The sequence below is a fragment of the Alligator mississippiensis genome, chromosome 5, assembly GCF_030867095.1.
Source record: "Alligator mississippiensis isolate rAllMis1 chromosome 5, rAllMis1, whole genome shotgun sequence".
Lineage (NCBI taxonomy): Eukaryota > Metazoa > Chordata > Crocodylia > Alligatoridae > Alligator > Alligator mississippiensis.
Genome location: NC_081828.1, coordinates 37,499,856 through 37,517,337, shown reverse-complemented (window position 1 = coordinate 37,517,337; position 17,482 = coordinate 37,499,856). Strand labels below are relative to the sequence as shown.

The 17,482-nt window shown below is 44.4% G+C and overlaps 1 protein-coding gene across 3 annotated transcripts in view; it reads right to left on the bottom strand.

Moving 5' to 3' along the window:
• Positions 1-7,251, bottom strand: part of AGL (amylo-alpha-1, 6-glucosidase, 4-alpha-glucanotransferase) — a 55,264-nt gene extending 48,013 nt beyond the window's left edge. For 2 of the 3 annotated variants that reach the window (XM_019479074.2, XM_006278803.4), the window contains exons 1-4: positions 7,149-7,251; positions 6,607-6,756; positions 3,740-3,950; positions 135-301 (exon numbers count right to left, since the gene is read on the bottom strand). In XM_019479074.2, coding sequence (XP_019334619.1) covers positions 135-301; positions 3,740-3,950; positions 6,607-6,688 — 460 coding nt within the window. In that variant the 5' untranslated portion in view covers positions 6,689-6,756; positions 7,149-7,251. Of the gene's footprint in view, positions 1-134; positions 302-3,739; positions 3,951-6,606; positions 6,757-6,844; positions 6,914-7,148 lie in introns of those variants that run through there. The other variant, XM_014599681.3, reaches the window with a different exon arrangement.
• Positions 7,252-17,482: the final 10,231 nt, after the last annotated feature.

Below are 17,482 nucleotides of genomic sequence, written 5' to 3'. Positions count from 1 at the left end.
GCAACTTAATCCCAATATTAAACTGCAAACCAAAGGGCATATGAACTATATAATTAAGCAGTATAATTTGTTGTACTTATAAGATAAAATATGTTATATCCCTTAATAATCAGCTTTGTAGAATGTGTCATTACCTGATTCTTTTGCGACTTTAAGCCGATCTTCCCATTCATAAAATGGTCCCAGACACTTAGCTAGGAATGTCTGGAGTGTTACACAATCTAAAGGCAATACATGATTATCAGCTCCAACACGCAAAATAGGGTCCACAACTACGTAACCTCCACCACTTTTCTCATGCCTGGAAAAAAATTAAATCTGTTACCACTGGAAAAAACAAAATGCTTATTGTATCAATCATTTTTAGAACCAGAAGACAGTTAGCATCTTTGGTATTTTAAAAACCACCCACCCCAGCATGTTAAAGTACAATATCACAATTATTGATTTTTCAGTTCAGTCTTACTGCCAAATTTACTTAATGTCTTTGCTTTTTTCTTACTATATCCATATATATATATCCATATATATATATATATATATATATATATATATATATACACACACACACACACACACACACACACACACACACACACACACACACACACACACACACACACACACACATATATATATATATCCAGTACAGCTATGCAAAGCTTCGGGTGCTGATTCAATCTGGAGGAGATTCAGCCCAATTCAGTGGTTGAATCTCCGAATTGAATTGGGAGACCAATAAAAAGAACAGAATCGATTTGAACCTCTCCGAATAGATTCAGAAAAGATTCGGAGATTCAGGCAGTCCCCATTTGTTGCCACAGGGAGCTAGACCCGGATTCCATAATGGTAAGTAGGGGGTGGGGACAGGAGAGGGGACCCCCGCCAGGCCCCATCCCCTGCCTGCTCCCCCAGACACATCAGCAGCTGCCCTGCCCGGCCCCAGCATTCTTTAACAAAAAAGCCCCACAGTCACTGACTGCTGCCAGGCTGGGGGGCGATCCTGCTGCCCCTTACCACCCTGTGCTACGTGGGGGGGCTCTGCCATGAGCCATCCCCCGCCCGCTCTTCCAGCCTTGTCCATAGCTGCCCCACCCAGCCTTAGCTCCCGGTTCTTAAAAAAAAAGCTCCCACTCACTGGCTGATGCAGCAGCCATCGGAGCTCCCTGGGGTTTGTGGCAGAGCCCCCCATGCAGTGCGCAGTAGGAGGCAGTGGGGAATCGCGCCCTGCCACCTGGCAGGAGCTGTGAGTGAGGGACTTTTTTTAAAGAGAACCGGGAGCTTGGGCCAGGCAGGGCAGCCACAGGAGAGGCTGGGAGAGCGGGCAAGGGATAGCAGCTCATGCCAGAGCACCCCACACAGTGTGGAGCAGCAGGAATCACCCCCTGCCCCGCCTGGCAGGAGCTGCGAGGACAGGGCTTTTATTTTATTTTTTTAAAGAGCTGGGATACTGGGGCCAGGCAGGGCAGCCATTGATGGGGCTGGGAGAGCGGGCAGGGGATGGGGCCTGTTTGATTCAGAGATTCAGCCATTTTGGCAGTCCCCGAATCTCTGAACCAGATTCAGTCAAATGAATTCAGGATGGTGATTCAAATTACCGAATTGAATCACTGTCCCCCGACTTGGTGGAATCTGAAGCGAATACTAGTCACTTCCCACAGGCCTAATATCCAGTACCTTGCCTCATTTTGAAGCCAAAACATAGTATCATCTCTGAAATTTGTAACAGTGCCTTTTTCAGAAATAGAACAAACAAAAGCCTAAATCTTTTCATCAATGAAGGTGCACAGTTAGGTTCACCTGAAGACCCATTGAGCTCAGTTGGTTAATAATTGGCCCTCGGTATCAGCCAAAAAAATCTTTATTGGTGCAAAAAAATCTTTATTGGTGCTTAAAAATTGGAATTGCAAATTTCTTTCCAATCACTTGTCAGGATAAGAGACTGAAAGGACTTTCTCTTTTTTTCCTGAATGAACATGTGCTGGTCAACCGCACTCTTAATTTGTTGCCAAGTTAGCAGCTCTTAGAAACAACAACAGATGAAGCACAAAAGCCTAAGTATTAGTGTCATATCAGACTTAAAAGCAAACAAATATCATCTTGTTTTAATTCTATACTATCTAAGCAGCTACTACCTCATTAGTTATCTAGTCAACATGCGTATGTTGCCCACCCCCTCTCTGAAGTAGGGAAGTATTTTTCTCTCCATTTTATTATCAGGGAATTAGGTATAGAGACACTAGATCCGCAAAGGGACTTAGGTACCAAGCTCCTAGAGTGGATCTAAACTTAGGAACCTAAACTGTCTGTACAGTGCATCAGAGGAGGTCTGTACAGTGCATCAGAGACACCTCAAGACTAGGGTCCATAAAAGTCAGGATGTGAGGGAAGGGACACTGAACGTGGCAAACAGAAAAAGCATGACATGTTGAAGCAAGAAATTCATCTTAAACCCTACCTTTTTCTTGGATTTAGGCACATTCCTACAGGCCTGAGACAGCAACCACTACTGTATCAGGACTCTCAACCTTAAATCCTTTTCTGGAGTTAGTGACTAAGTCAGCCCTTTTAGGAGTAGAAGACTGTCTCATTTTGTTTTGTTTTTCTTAAATCACAGCCAGTAAAGCAGCTGGTAGTGGTAGTGCCGTCACCCACCTTCTATACAAGGAGCCTTTTAGAGAGCATTCACCAAATGGTAACCCCAGGTTCAGAACCTTCTTCAAACCTGACAGGGGGCCTAGCCTAGGACACTGGAGATCTAGGTTCAATTCCCAGCTCAGTTGCCCTAACACTGTATCATTTTTCTTCTCTCTCTTAATAGGGTTAGAGGTGAATGGCTTAAAGCTGTATATCTTTGGATACCATAATTCCTACCTATGGTAACCATTATATATGGGAATTCACTGAAACAAGACAGCAAAGCTGATTTTCAAGATTTATTTTAAAGGTCTCACCTCCACGAATTCCAAGTCTATTAAGGAATTATTTGTATTTCTCAAATATTGTAAAAGCGGTTTGCTTTTTCAACATGTGTAAACAACTAAAGTTTCAATATGTTCCAATATTTCTCCCCAAACACTGAACATCAAAAAGTAATCACATGATCAGAACAACTGGAAGCCTTTACAGCACAGCTGTCAAAATACATTGCCTTTTGGCCAAATCCAGATACGGCTACCAGTGAGCCACCAGAAGATAGGGATATGGTCGGAGGGTATGGTCTACCACAGAATATGGGGACTTTGGGCCCCAGTGGATATGGCAAATTAGCAGCAAGAAGGAAAGCAAGCACCAATACAGCCCTGGTCATCACTGCCATGGCCCCAGTTCCTTGGCTCCCAGCCTGATCACTTCCACATGCTGAAGCTGCCAGAGCTAGAGCTGCCACTGCATCATGGAGCTTGTGATGGTAACAGCAGCTTCAGTTCCATCCTGCTACATGCATGGGGCCTGCAGCAGGAACTAGAGTTGCTGCTGCCACCACACACCCCAGGTTGGAGCCAGAGCTGTCACCACCATGTGCCTTGGGCCAGATCTTGCCCATGGTCTGGATCTGGTCACGGGCACAAGGCAAGTTTGACACTCCCCCTACTTCACAGGTTTCTCAGCAGCAAGGCCAATGACAACACTGATAAGGAGAATGAATAAATCCTTCTATTCCTAATAGTGGCCTTCTGAGGTTAAGACAGATGTCTACCGAGAAGATTGCAATTTTATACGTGTACAAAGCTTCACTTACTCAAGGCTGAAATAATACTGGTATGATCCAGAAATCTGAAGATCCAGCTTACAATATTTGTCAGAATCATCCTCTCTTCCTGTTGGATTGTGCCATGACAGTGGCCTGAACTTGTGACGATCAAATATTTCTCCTGAAGCTGGGTAGTTGGTATACACTGTAACATGTTTACCTTGCAAAGTTGGGCCCAGTCTAAACTGCAGTTCAAAACCTTAAAAGAAGAGGGAGGGGTAAAAATGTTAAAAGCCATCCTATTTCTTAAAAAGTAAAGATTAGATCTTTCGATCATCCAATCCACAATGTAAATACTGGATTACCTGACTAATGCAGTAGTTCTAGAGAGAGATACTAGGCATTCAGTTACAAGAGAGGTTTTTACTAGCCCCTCTCATCAGCAAATAATATTGATGTAAGGCTATTCAAACACCACTCGGAACTTGGTCATTTAAAAAGGCACACATTAATTCTGATCCTCTTCAAAGTGCTGACTTCATATGACTACCAGAATACAAAATTATTTAAAATAATCCTAGAATTTTGAGATCACGGGAGTATTACCAAGTGAAGAACCAGCTCAATATGAGTGCACATATTAAAATTAAAAGGGAAAATGCCAACTTCAAATACCACCTTATATATCCTGTATAAAACTGTTTAACTTGCAATTAAATTTAACATCCAAGATTACTATAATTCATAAATTAGAGAACAACTGAATTTTTCTTCCCCAAATTTCCTGTCCATTTCCAGGACAGTATTATACAGAGTCAATTTCCCCTATACTTACAGATCATTCAGACAGCAACAGGGGAGGGAAAAGCCCTAGCAACAGGAACACATGATTGTCAAACCACAAGCACTATAAGGAGGACACTGCCATATGTACTATATAAATTTACGTTTAATATTTTAATTTGGGGGGTTTAATTTATTTTTGTATTTTAATTGTTTAGGCTTTGAGTTTACAGTCTCTTTCTAAATTTAACTGAATTCAAAAGATAACTTTTTGTGAGAAATGGAAGACCAAGTTTGGAAATGTCTGTATTTATTAAAGAATAAAGATATTACAACTTAGATATTATTTTCAGTGAAACAAATCAAAAGTCCTTAACTTATCTTTTTAATATATAAAAAGGTCCTCTATATTGCAATTTTTACTGGACACAGAATGTTCCACTTGCATGGGGCCTCACTGAAGTAACCTTTAAATTACAGGATGTGGTGCTGTGTCTGTAACTTCATTTATGTTTGCAAAAGGTCTAAAGGGCTTTGGGTTTGTTTTATACCCTAAAATGGAACCACTAGGCCCCAACTCTGCTCTCTAATCTACTTGGGTGAACATGGAATTCCACAAGGGCAAGTGTAAGTCAATTGTTCAAGTGCAAGTTCTTGCCTGCCATGAATCAGGTTTTAGTATCAGGGCTGTAAAGCTTGGGCTTGACTAGGCTATTCTGGCTAATGGGTCTATTCATAGGAGTAAAGTTGGGCAGGCGTTTAGTGTTTGCAGGAGAGTAGCTACTACTGACCAAGTCCCCAGTCTTGCAGTTCATTGCAACTGTGCATGCTGCAAAACTAGTGATTTCAATGGACCGTCAACTGCAGGACTGGAGTCTCAACTAAAAGAATGATACATATTTTTGTTTCTTCAGTTAAAAAGTAAAATACATTTGGTTGACTTGGCTTCATAGTAAAAATTAAAAAAATACCCTAATAATCACTAATACATTTTAATATCCTAATAATCACTAATAATCCTAATCCATCTTCAGACACAGAAATTTAAATGCTACATAATATAAAATGTAAAACTGTTGAGCTGTGCTATCTTGAATAAATAAGGGTTGCTCATCAAGTGGAATGGTGCCAGCTCAAACATATATCAGAGTTCAGCTACCCAAGCACATTTAAATAACCTTTTCCAGTGAAGTTTATAATCTCTCTCATATGTACTTTCAACTAGTGAATAAAAAATTATACAATACTGCAGATGTATAAAAAGAGTTTCAGGATTTAGGTGCCTACCTAAAGTCAACTCGTGTGACTATAAAAACTGAATGTAAAAGTTATCCTTTGAAAGATCAGGACATTTCTCCTTGGTATCCTCTTTACAGTCTGCTAAAATTAGACTAGAAGGGCATTCTATGACCAAAAGCTTCTCTCCCACTCCATACAGTTGGTCCAGTAAAAGCTATCACCAAAAAACCTTGCCTCTTGCACCAGGGTATATGCCACTCACAAAAGAGAGATAATGCTGAGTTCTTACTAACACGTAAACTTGGCAAGCAATACCGTAAAAATTAAAAAAGTACTCTGAAAAGCCTATATTTCAAAATCTTACCCAACTTAAAATAACTGTTATTGTTGATAATACGTTATATTCTTCAACCAGGTTAACCCATTAGAAACACTGCAAAGTGACGCAACACAAAAAAGAGTTGGATTATGAAGACTTTTATGGATAGCCATAAAAGGGCAGAAGCAATGTGGCAGATCCCAGTGCTATAGTTACACTGCAACATCGGTGCTTTCTTAAACTACACTCAAATTTAATCGGGACTGATTTTGCTCTTTACAATTGGCCTTTTATCTGGAGAGGGTTTCCCAAATCATTCTGGTCCCTGACTGGGGTTGCTACGTGCTAACACTGTCCAACCAGCCAACAATGTATGTGACAGAAATGGTCGCTTTTATGACGGAGGACAGCCTCACCTAAGCACCAGACACCCGAGAGAGAAGACAGTGGGGAACAGAGCTCCCCGTCCTGCACTTTTCACGAATACTTTTACATCCTCTGAGGTGGATGACCCCTAAGAATCGCCGCAGCTGGAAATGAAGCCGGCAGCTCAAAAGCAAACATTGCCACTGACCTTGCTCAAGCCTGAAGAGGGTCTTCTCCAGCTTCTCCATTTCGTTGAGGTGCAGAACCCGCGTCTGCTTACCGTGAGGCATCTTGGCGCTCTGCCGCTCTGCACGCTGTCACGGGGGGCAATTTCCCTTCAGCTACAGAGGAGCGGCCCCTACCAGGGAAAGAAGAAAGCAGAAGTCAAGGGCAAGCGGCGGAGGCCTAGTGGGGATGACGCCTGTCAGTGGGACACCCGCACTTACATTTTCCCCCACCTTGGCGCAGCTAGGAGGGCCCAGGGAGCGGGCAGAGCGGGAGCGCCGCAGCGGGGCGCCGGGGAGGGAGGGAGGGAGGGCGGCAGGCTTTGCCCCGGGGCCGGCCCCGCCGCTGGGGGTGGAGGGGCTGTCGCTGTCAGTCTCCCCGCACAAAGCGCCCGGGCGCCGCGGGCTGTCCCCGTGCCCCGGGGCGGGCGCCTCCTCATTGTCCCTATAAATAGAAGCGGGCGCTGCAGGGCGCGGGGAGGGGGGAGCAGCTGCTGGAGATATCCGGCTCGGCACCAGCACTCACCTGCGCCGGCAGCAGTTCCTTCCCCGCAGGCCTCGCTCAGCGCAAACTTTACTGGGGCCGGGGCCGGGGCCGGGGCCGGGCGGAGCTCTCGCGAGAGCACGGGAAGGGGCGGGCCAGGCCGGGCCGGGCGGCTGCAGGCGGGAGAGGGCCCGAGTCCTGCTGCCCGCCCGGCGGCTGCTCCGTGTCGGCGCTGCTGCCCGCGGCGCTGCCGCAGGGTCTCTCCCGCCCCGGCCGTCGGTTCCTGCCCTCACTCCGCTCTAGCCGCCTGGGGCCGGTCGCAGCCGCGCTCGGTCGGGGCTGGGCTCGGGGATCCGCGGCCCACCCCCCCTGCCCTGCCACGCCACGCCACGCCACGCCACGCCACTACCGCGCTGCCTCAGCACGACCCCATCTCCCTCGCCCGCTACCCCATTTGGGGTGGTGACCCACGGTTTGGGAACCGCTGTCCCTTTGGGCCAGGGTTTGAATTACAGTTTGACTGGGGGGCGGTTCTGAAAAATAATTAAACCAGTTCACTGATTAACAAGTCCACTGAAGCGCAGGAGCAGTCCAATCAGAGACCTCCCCCCCGGGTTATGATTTTCAAATCTTACAGGGAGGCTCTGGTCTCTTAAGGAGCTCCCCTGTCATTTGCACCCTGCTCCAGGCCCGGCTTTGCAATGGAGCTGGAGCCGGTGCCTTGGCCTGGTCTCCATGGGCCCCGCTGCAGGGCCAATGCAAGCCGGCTACAAGCAGCTCTAGGTGTGCTGCACGCTTTTAAGTACTGACTCCAGGCCGGGTTGGCTTTTATACTTGGAACATCATTTTTTATTTTGGGGTAATGATGTCGCATGTGTGGCCAGTGTAAACTTACTGTGCAGTGCACGAGCTCTTGTGAGAATTGTTGTGCATGTGGCAGAAGTAATTTTATTGCTCAATTTGGCTCCACAAAGATTGCACATGTGGCAGGCGTACATTTATTATGTGGTTTGCCAGTTCACTGTGTGAGAATTACATGTGGGGCTGGTGTAAGTTTTTTTAGCAGGATTCAAAGTTATTTGTCTGATAATTAGATTGCACTTGCAGCTGGTGTTCGCTTATCACATAATTCATCAGCCAGTTGCATAATGTAGGCAATGTATAGCAGGGGCCTGAATGTATGTCTACCATTCTGTGCTCACTAAGAAAAGTCATCACTACAAATGATAATGTGAGGTGTGAACATAGGTAGTGTGTGTTTCTAATGGGAGGAGGTTGATCTTACTTCAAATTGAAGTGTGGTAACTTCCTTGTAATCTTGATTTGGAGTTGCGTGTATTAGGTAGAATATATGTTTAAGCAGCTCAGGTAATGATTCTCCACCATGGTTCCACAGCACCCAGGGGTGCACTGACGTCCTCTCACTGTTGTCGTGGCACCCAGGGGTGCCTTGAGGTCCTACCGGGGGTGTCTTGAGGTACCATCAGGAGTGCCATGGCACTGGGGTGCCACAGGATGCCACACCACATTAGCGCTGCTAGATGCACAAACATAATTGACAAGGTGAAGCCAACCATTTCAAATAAAAATCCATAGTGTTAAAAACATTCCGACCTGTGGTCTCTCTTGTTGCAACAGAAACATTGCTGTATTATTTTTCCATAGTAAAAAAAAAAAAGTGACAACTAAGCTGGCATTTTCTGAGGGGTGCCTTGAGTCTAAAAAGGTTGAGAACCACTGAACTAAGGCCATTTCTAGTGATTCTCATACCATGGGATCCTTTGCAACAAAAAAATACTATATTATTTTTCCATAGCGCTCCACCTCCAAAATTAGAGTGAAATCTCAGGTGGCATTTTCAGGGGGGGAGGGGCAGGAGAGCTTGAGTCTGAAAAGGCTGAGAACTACAAGTCTATTTATTTAGTGTTCTGAGCCAAATGTGTTGTTGCTGACCACTTGCAATTCTCCACAAGCTCATGCATTAGTAAATTTGCATTGTGTTCCACACATACAGTTCTAGTGAGTGTACAATGAAGCTGTTGTAATGCTGTGACAGACCAGTTTCCTGTGGACAGACCAGTGCATAGGTTTGGGATTATCTGATCTACTACACTTTAAAAAATTGAGATGTAAATGGGAGTATAACTACTATCTATTCTATAGCAAGTGCAAGATTACAAACTAAGGAATCTCAAAGCTCTAAAGTTCCATATTTAATCAAAAATGTATGGAGGTGTAAAACCCACATGTGGGTTTTACATAGATTATGGCTTTATTCTGTAGAAGGGATAAGTGGAAATATTATCGTTGCTTCCTTCCCAGAGCCTCTGATCACTGGCTAATGCTGCAATACTGATGGCAAAATAGCCAGAACAGTTGCTACAAGCATCCAGTGATCTATCATTAACTGAACCCTACCGAAAAGGTCAGTCTTGCAGCTACTGAAGGTCAGCCTATTTTCATTGCCCAAGAGTATAAAAAAAATACAGCCTCTCAGTTTACAGTTTGTATGTCTGGCTGTTTACTGCTTTCTGTTCTTGCAAACACAGTATTTTGTGGAATGAAGTGGAGAACTAAAGCCAATAAAAACTGAACATAAGGAAATATTGTTGAGGGGGGTTTTCCTCTTCCTCCTCCTCCTCTCTGCACACAAAACATATCTTTGTAGAGTGTATCTAGGATAGCAGCTGAATTAGCAGTTCCTGTGGTGATTAAGGTGTTGAGTAGTTCCTGTTTTCACCACTAGGGGAAAGCAAATGTTAATTTGGCGAGAGATTATGTAAGCAAACATTTGCATAACTTGATCATTGTTCTTAATTAAATACTCAAATGACATTTGTTTGTAACACAAAAATTAAACTTTGTAGAATAACAATTTTAAAAGAACAAATAAATTACCTGCCTGCGGAAGCTCACAAGACAACCAATATGCCCAAAGAAAACTGCTGTATTTATTCAAATATAAGGCAAGGCTTTTTCCCTACCCCCAGGCAGCATGGGGAAAAAAGCCCCATGTCTTATATTTGCATGTAGAGAAACATCACTATATCATTAAATAAATTAAATTTAATATCATTAAATTTCTGCCAGAAGCAGCACGCACTCAGTTGTAGAAGCCAACTATGAAGTTGATTGAATGCAGCCTACACTGAACATGCCTATGAAACACAAGTCCCATATTGGGCAAATATACTGATAGGGATCCTACCAGAAGGGTAGGTTAATGTAGCCAAAATGAATAAAACAGGGTGCCTATATACATGCTCTGGGGTGGGGGTAGCATTTTAGTTAGAGCAGCTCTTGGAAGCTGCTGTAATTAAAATGCCTTCAGCATCTCATATATTTAGTGTCCCACGTTTCAAAATGGCAGCGGGGGTGCTTTAACTAAGGCTTATTTGATGAGCTTGTGTTAAAGCACCCCTGCCATCATTTTGAAATGTGGGATGCAGAATATGTGAGACATTGCAGCTTGCTCAAGCGTTCTAATCAGAACGTGTTGGAACAGATGTAAAAGTGCACATTGCTGTCCATCCCCCTCAGTGCCGAAGTGAACCATCAGATATTAATATTTCAATTACTTCTTCACTCCCATAGCTAAGGAGTGTCTTTCTTTCCTGTTTCCGATGATTCTCATTTCTTCAGCCTTAAATATCTGGCAAACCACCAGATATCTATGCAGATGAGCAGCGCTCTAGCCCCCTAGAGAGCTCCCTAGATGTGACCAGTGTGGCTCTGCCCACCATGGGGTACAGCTGAACCAGGCAGCCCTGCGCCTCATGTTATGTGTGGCGGGCTCGCTGCTTTTACCTGGCAACCCCGGCTTGGAGAAGGACACTTCAGATTGGTGGAACATTTCCACCAATCAGGTAACAGCTGTGAGGGGCTTGCCCCACCCCTGCTCGAAGGAGTGTGTGTGCAGGGAGGAAATATGAGGAGCCCCTGGACCTGATTGAAGACTGCGCTTTGCAGGTCTGGCAGACTTCTGGGGCAGGGCCTCCAGTATAAATAAAAGCCCAGTGTGCTCAGCATATTGGGCAGTTGTGGTGAGGGACTCAAGAAGAGCAGAGCCAAGAAGAGCTGGGGCGCTCCCCCCCCAGTGGGCAATAGGCCCAAGGCTCCTGAAGCTGCCACTGGAGGAGCAGCCTTGGGAGTGGTAAGACTGCTCAGGCTGTTGACAGCGCACAGGGACGGTGTAGGGGATCCTGCCCCTCGGAGCAGTGCCCAGTTCAGTGCACAAAGCCCAAGCTTTGGGAGCTGCAAGTGGCAGCTCGAGCCTGCAACCCTGGCAGGGCCAGCAGGCCACGTGGTGCGTGGGACAGTGCACGGGGCAAGGGCCTTGGGGGCCACAGTGGAGCGGCTCAGGCCCCATCTCCTAGCAAATGGCCAGGTCCCACGGTGTGCAGGGCGATGCACAGGATTGAGCCTTGGGAGCCAGGGGGCAGCAGAGGCTGCTTAGGGTTAGCCACCTGGTGTCAAGATGAACGGAGCCTGAAGGGTCCGGCCTGCACTAAAAGAGCCCTTGGTGCCGAAGCCAGGACACGGAGAAACAGTAGTGCTACAGCATGAGGCCCAGCACCCAGAAGCCAGCAACGGTGGTGTAGCAGCTGACAGAAGCTGAGCCCTCAGTGCCCAGAGTGGGGCACAGGGTGGGGAGGAACCCAGCAGCGCAGGAGAGGCCTGGAGAGGCGCTCCAGCAGAGGAGACCTCATCGAGCTGTACCCTGACCACCGCCACCTGAGGGAGCATGAGTCTTTGGGCCCATGGGTCCCACAGGGGAAAGACATTTGGGACAGGCAAACCCAGAGAAAGGGCTGGGTGAGCAGCCCCTTGCCTAGTCAAGGCTGTAAGGGGAGGGGCTCCTGGTGCTTCCTGGACACCCCCCAAGGGACACCATTGGAAGGAGAACTGTCTCTTGCCATGGGTCAGGGACTATATTAAGGAATAGATGTTATTAAGATTGTTCCTGTTTGCGCCTTATATTTTGTAATTGAAATGTTGTATTGTGGTGATGTATTGTGTTGATGCTGCTGAAATTGTTTTATTGTGATGGGTAAATAGTGTTATCAGAGGACAGAGTAATTTTTGAAAAGCACCCTGTTGGTTTCTTGGAATGCTAGGCCCCCTAATTAGGTAGGGGTCCATTTGATGCCTATCTTTCTGCATTAAAAAAAAAAGGGAACTGTTCCTCTAGGGGTAAAATCACATTTCTACTCTTATACAGTAAAAGCTCTGTTATATGGCATCCCCCGGGAACTGGGGATGCCAGATAACAAAATATGCCAGTTAATTGAGCGGCCTGGGCCGCTGCTTCTCCTGCCACGTCTGGGGTGTCCCGCCGCCCCTCCCACAGCATCACCGCCCCTCCTGCTGCATTGCTGCTCCTCCCACGGGCCCTGTGGGCCCCACAGCCTGTTATGCCCCTGGGCCATGGGGGCTTGGCAGCGCAGGCTGCTTTGCCCCAGGCCATGGGGGCTCGGAGAAACTGGAAGTGCCACAGTGGACATTTCCTGTTTCACTTTATCTTACAAGCTGGCATGCCGGTTAATTGAGCATGCCAGCTTGTAAGATGTTGGTTAACAGAACTTTTACTGTACTTTGCATGACCCTTTAATTGAGTACAGGTTCCCCACTGTGGGGTGGGGAAGCTGTGGGGTTTTTTTTAGGATATATTATTTTCTTTTGGGGTTGTGATTGGGAGTGATTTTCCCACAGTGTTATTTAGGGTTTGACCTCAGTTATTGGTTAATGTTCACTGTGTAAATTTATGTATATGATATTTAGTTTTATATTTATGTATATTATAAATCGATAAATTGTATATAGTTAAGAACTTTGGGCTTGGGTTAACTCTACAGAGGAAAGAGGGATCTGCTCGAAATTCTGGCATCCCTCTCACGGCACCCCTTCCTGCCTACCCATCCCATCCAACTGAGAATAGGGCACGCCCTTGGGAGTACCCAGGTTACATATCTATACATTTTTGGAGGGTCCCAGGACTTGTAACAAGTCATGAGTGAGGGGCTAATTAGCATGTGGTGGTATCTGGAGTACATGTACATATTGAGCAGTGCTAGGCTGTAGGATCATTATGGCTTTAAATGCTGTTTACTCTGCTGGGGCCCAGCTCAATAAATAATGAGCCTTTTGGCTTTGGACTAATACAATGCATAATTCAAAAGTGTGTTTATGGAGCTTATGCTGCAACTTGCAGCAGTTTGCAAAAAAGATAAAACACATTAATTCTGAATGAACTCAGTCTGTAGGTACCCATAGCAATTTGCATATATGCAAATTATGGACACATTTATTTCAAAGTAAATGTTTTTTGGTCCCTTGCATTTCAAATTAACAAGGTTTTCCTGTACAAAGCAGTACTTGTGGGGGGTGTGGGCAGACAGCTGCTGTAACTCTGACTCTGACTCTCTCTGCGTTGGGGCCAGAATGACTCACAGCACCCTCTTGTCCTCTGCAGTTTCTGCCCCTCTCCAGAACCTTACTGTCATCTGCAGCTCACTTCCACATGCTTTACTCAGGAAGGGAACAGAGCCTCAGAATCGTTTGAAGTAAAGGCTGGGGAAGAGGCAGAGACTGCAGGGAGTAGTGGGGGAAAGAGACAGAGATTGTGTGTAGTATTGGGAAGGGGCAGAGGCTGGGGCATGAGGGTGCCAGTGGGGGGGAGGCAGGAAGGTTGCAGGGAGAAGAGGGGGGCAGAGGGAAGAGGCGGCATTATTTTCCCTGCTGTAACAGTGGGAGGGGGACAAATTCAAGACAAACCTCTGATAATTAGATTCTATACCTGGAAAATTATAACAAATTTGTAAATTTTCCATATATAGAATCTAATTATTGGGGGTCATCTTAAATTCAGGGTTGACATAGTTTCAAGTAAATATGGTAGTTCTAATTTGTCTTCCTAATACAATGCCATGTTCTTTTACTATCCTTCTCCTTAATTCTCAATACAGGCTTCTTAAAAGCTCTCTTGCAGTGTGGAAGGATTAAGTTGGTCATCAAAAGTAAAGGTTTACTGATGATAGGGACAGTTGTACATCAATAATACAAATATTTTATTAAACACTGAGCCATTAGAATAATAGAACAACTTGTTTCCCATATATGTCTCCAGGATGAGCATTAAAAAGTTGGATAAGATTATAGTAGAATATACACAATTAGAATGAACAAAAAGATGAAGATAAAAGAAGAGATTTTTTTTGCATACATGCTTCCTAGTACAAATTACACTTTAATAAAACAGCAGTTGGAAAAATAGACAAATGGAGACGACGTAATTTTTTTAGGACAAACTGTATAAAGTAATGCATTTGAAGTGAAAGGAAAAGCAGACATCTGTTACAAGACATATACCAAAAGTAAATTTGTGCATCAAGCACCTTCTCAGTGGTGGTGACCAGCCTCAAATTCCAAAATCCTAGCTGTGCCAGTGGAAACTTAAAGAGAGTTCAGCATTTTAGATCTGGCCCCATCATCCACATACGTGGCAAGTCTAAAATATATTTAAATATAAAAATACACAGGTCTTTAATATGAGACTCTTGCATTTATAATTTCTAAAAGGTCTGAAAATTAGATAGATTCTTCCCTTGGGTACCACTATTGACACATTTAGAGCCAGTAAGAGTTGCAGGGAAGGTCCATTAGACTTGTGCCTTTGGGCTATCTGAAAATCTCTACATCTGTGCTCATATCTATAGATTACATTTCGTCCAAAGTTTCTGGTTATTGTCAAAATTAGACACCTGCCGACGGAGGTTGAGGTAGGTATGGGTTATGTGTAATAGGTATCACAGATCTGCCTCAAAGAAAATGTGTTCTCTGAACATGTACAGGGCATAACCTTTCTCAGCCTACCTTGACCACCTGGATGTCTGGTGCTTTTCATATCTACTGTGCCAGCTTCTGCAAGCTACGCATGACAAGTTTTTTGTAGCACCTTTTGAGGGAAGGAAACTTTCTCCTGCCTTTATTGAGTACCTCAAATGCAGTACATCCACTGTTTATTTGTAGGAATGCCTAGCTGTAAGTATCTTTGAATGTTGCTATCAACATTTCTAATCATCTTAAAGAAAGGAAATTACTTAACATGGAAAAATCAAAAGACAACCAAGTCAAGTTTAATATAGACTTAAGTAATCAAACATTGTCAAAAATTAACTTATGAGGCTGGATTTGTTGGCTACAGAATGCTGGTTAAGCAAGATGAAAACTCCTATATTTACTCACACAGACACATATGTAAGTACACATATGCATGCACATGGGGTATGTGCAGCTGTTACATTTAGATTTAAGTGCTGGTCCATGCAGATGTTCTGGGAGGTTAAATTGGGCAAAAAGTGGTGGCCCCAACTAAATTAATTCACCTGAGGAACTGATCTAACTTTGATCCGGAATGGGTTATTCCAGTCAACTGAATATCTGCACATTTGGAGTATTGCCCTGGGGCTGGGAAAGCCCAGCGGCTTACCTCAGCCCTGGGACTGTGCTCTTCCTACCCTGACTGGGCTATTTTTAGCCTCCTGACCCCTCCACCCCTGATGGAAGCCTCCCCCGCTGCAACACCAGCCTCCCTTGATCTCGCCAACCCCTTTTGCAGACCCATTAGTTCCCTCTAATCCCACTTCCCCATCCCTGCCACCCTAAGTTATTTCCACTGGGTTCCCAGCTTGGCTCCTGGGACCAGCACAAGTGCATGTGCTGTGCAACCCTTTGATACACAATATTTTCTTTCTTCCTTTACCTCTTTCACACTTAAACATTTTAAAGAGCCCTTTCACTCCTGCTTACATTTCTGGTATCGTTCAGAAAGTTTCCCTCACCCAGATGGGCAAACATTGATGCCTTCATGATCCCTTCCCACATTACAACCCATAAAAAGTCACTTTGGAGAGAAATGTTCCATGAAAAGTCCCTTATCAGCCATTCTGTTTGGTACGAGGGTTAAGAGTGAAGAGTTTACAGCTTTTTTGGCATATATTCTCTGGCATGCAGCTCAGTTAGATTTACCCTGGCCAGAGCTGCCCTTAGATCAGCCCCAAACTGTATTAACATTACATGGGAGTCTCCTTGCATCCAGAAGGGTCTTCATTTCATTTCCCAGCCTGTCTATTGTGCCTCCAGCCCACCTGTCTGTGTACTCTGGTCAACAGGGCATGTTGGGCAGCCACTAGTTTATTATAACAAGCAAACCAACAGATATTCAAAAATCAAGATAAGGTCTTTAGCCAACACAGAAGCCAAAGCATTATTTACTCCATAAAATAAAAAATCTCTTGCCATTAGGTTTTTGCCATACCCTTAGAAGTTAGAGAAAGCATTAATTAAAAGAAAACAAACCAGTAACAGAACAGCACTGTATGTTCTTTGATTGTAAAACAGTATCAACAAATAACAATCAACTAACAGACACAGCTTTGTTTGGTGCAGCAAATCATAAATTAAAAGCAGAGCCTTGATCCCATACTTCCCTAGAGTCCCCTAGCCTGCAAGCAGGAAAACAGAAAGCAATAGCATAGTTTTTAAACAATCCACAGCATCCTTATCCTGTAAATTGCTTTAATGCATTTAGCCTTATGTGAAGTTTGCAAACTTGCTATAGTTAGTATTGCTTCACAGAGAGAGAAAAATACTTTTTTCATGTTCTTTATTAAAACCATTCTGATCTCTTCCAGCAGAAGGGCTGCTTGTTTCTCCTTTTCTCAATAATTTTCTGATACCTCCTCTGGCAAAAAAAAAAGCAACAAAAAAGCAAACAACCCCCTCCCCCTTCCCCAGCAACTACTTTTACTAGCTTAGGTGACCATATCCTGTAACTCGCCAGAGTTATCTGCTAACAGCCAATCAATGTACTTCTTTATTATCTCCCCTTTTGCCTCTAAGAAATATCTCTGTGGTCTCAATATCTGCTTTACCTCACCTTTTCCCACCTCTTCCTGCCCCTGTATCAGTATAGTATTAGGATGCATAAAATCTGGGAATATGGATTATGAATTTTTCCCTGTTGTTCGAGTGTTCCTCATAAATTTGGTGTCAATAAATCGAATCTACGTTTTACAAACAACTCAGCTGGAACCTGAGTATTCATAAGCAAAGTAGACATACGTTAATTTAGCAACTGTAGTGCTATGTGACAAGGTTATCCCATCCTTTTTGTTTAATGTCTGTTTTAGGATCTGCATAAAGTAGTCTCCCAACTCATTTGATACTTGGTGATAGGGTGGAAATATGAAATGGCAATCCTGCTCTCAGAAGAGAGAACTTGTAAACTACTCGATAGGTAACTCCATAGAGTAAAATGCACAAAATGACTGGGACAATTCAATTTCTTTTTAGCTTCTTCAAAAGTCTTGTAATTC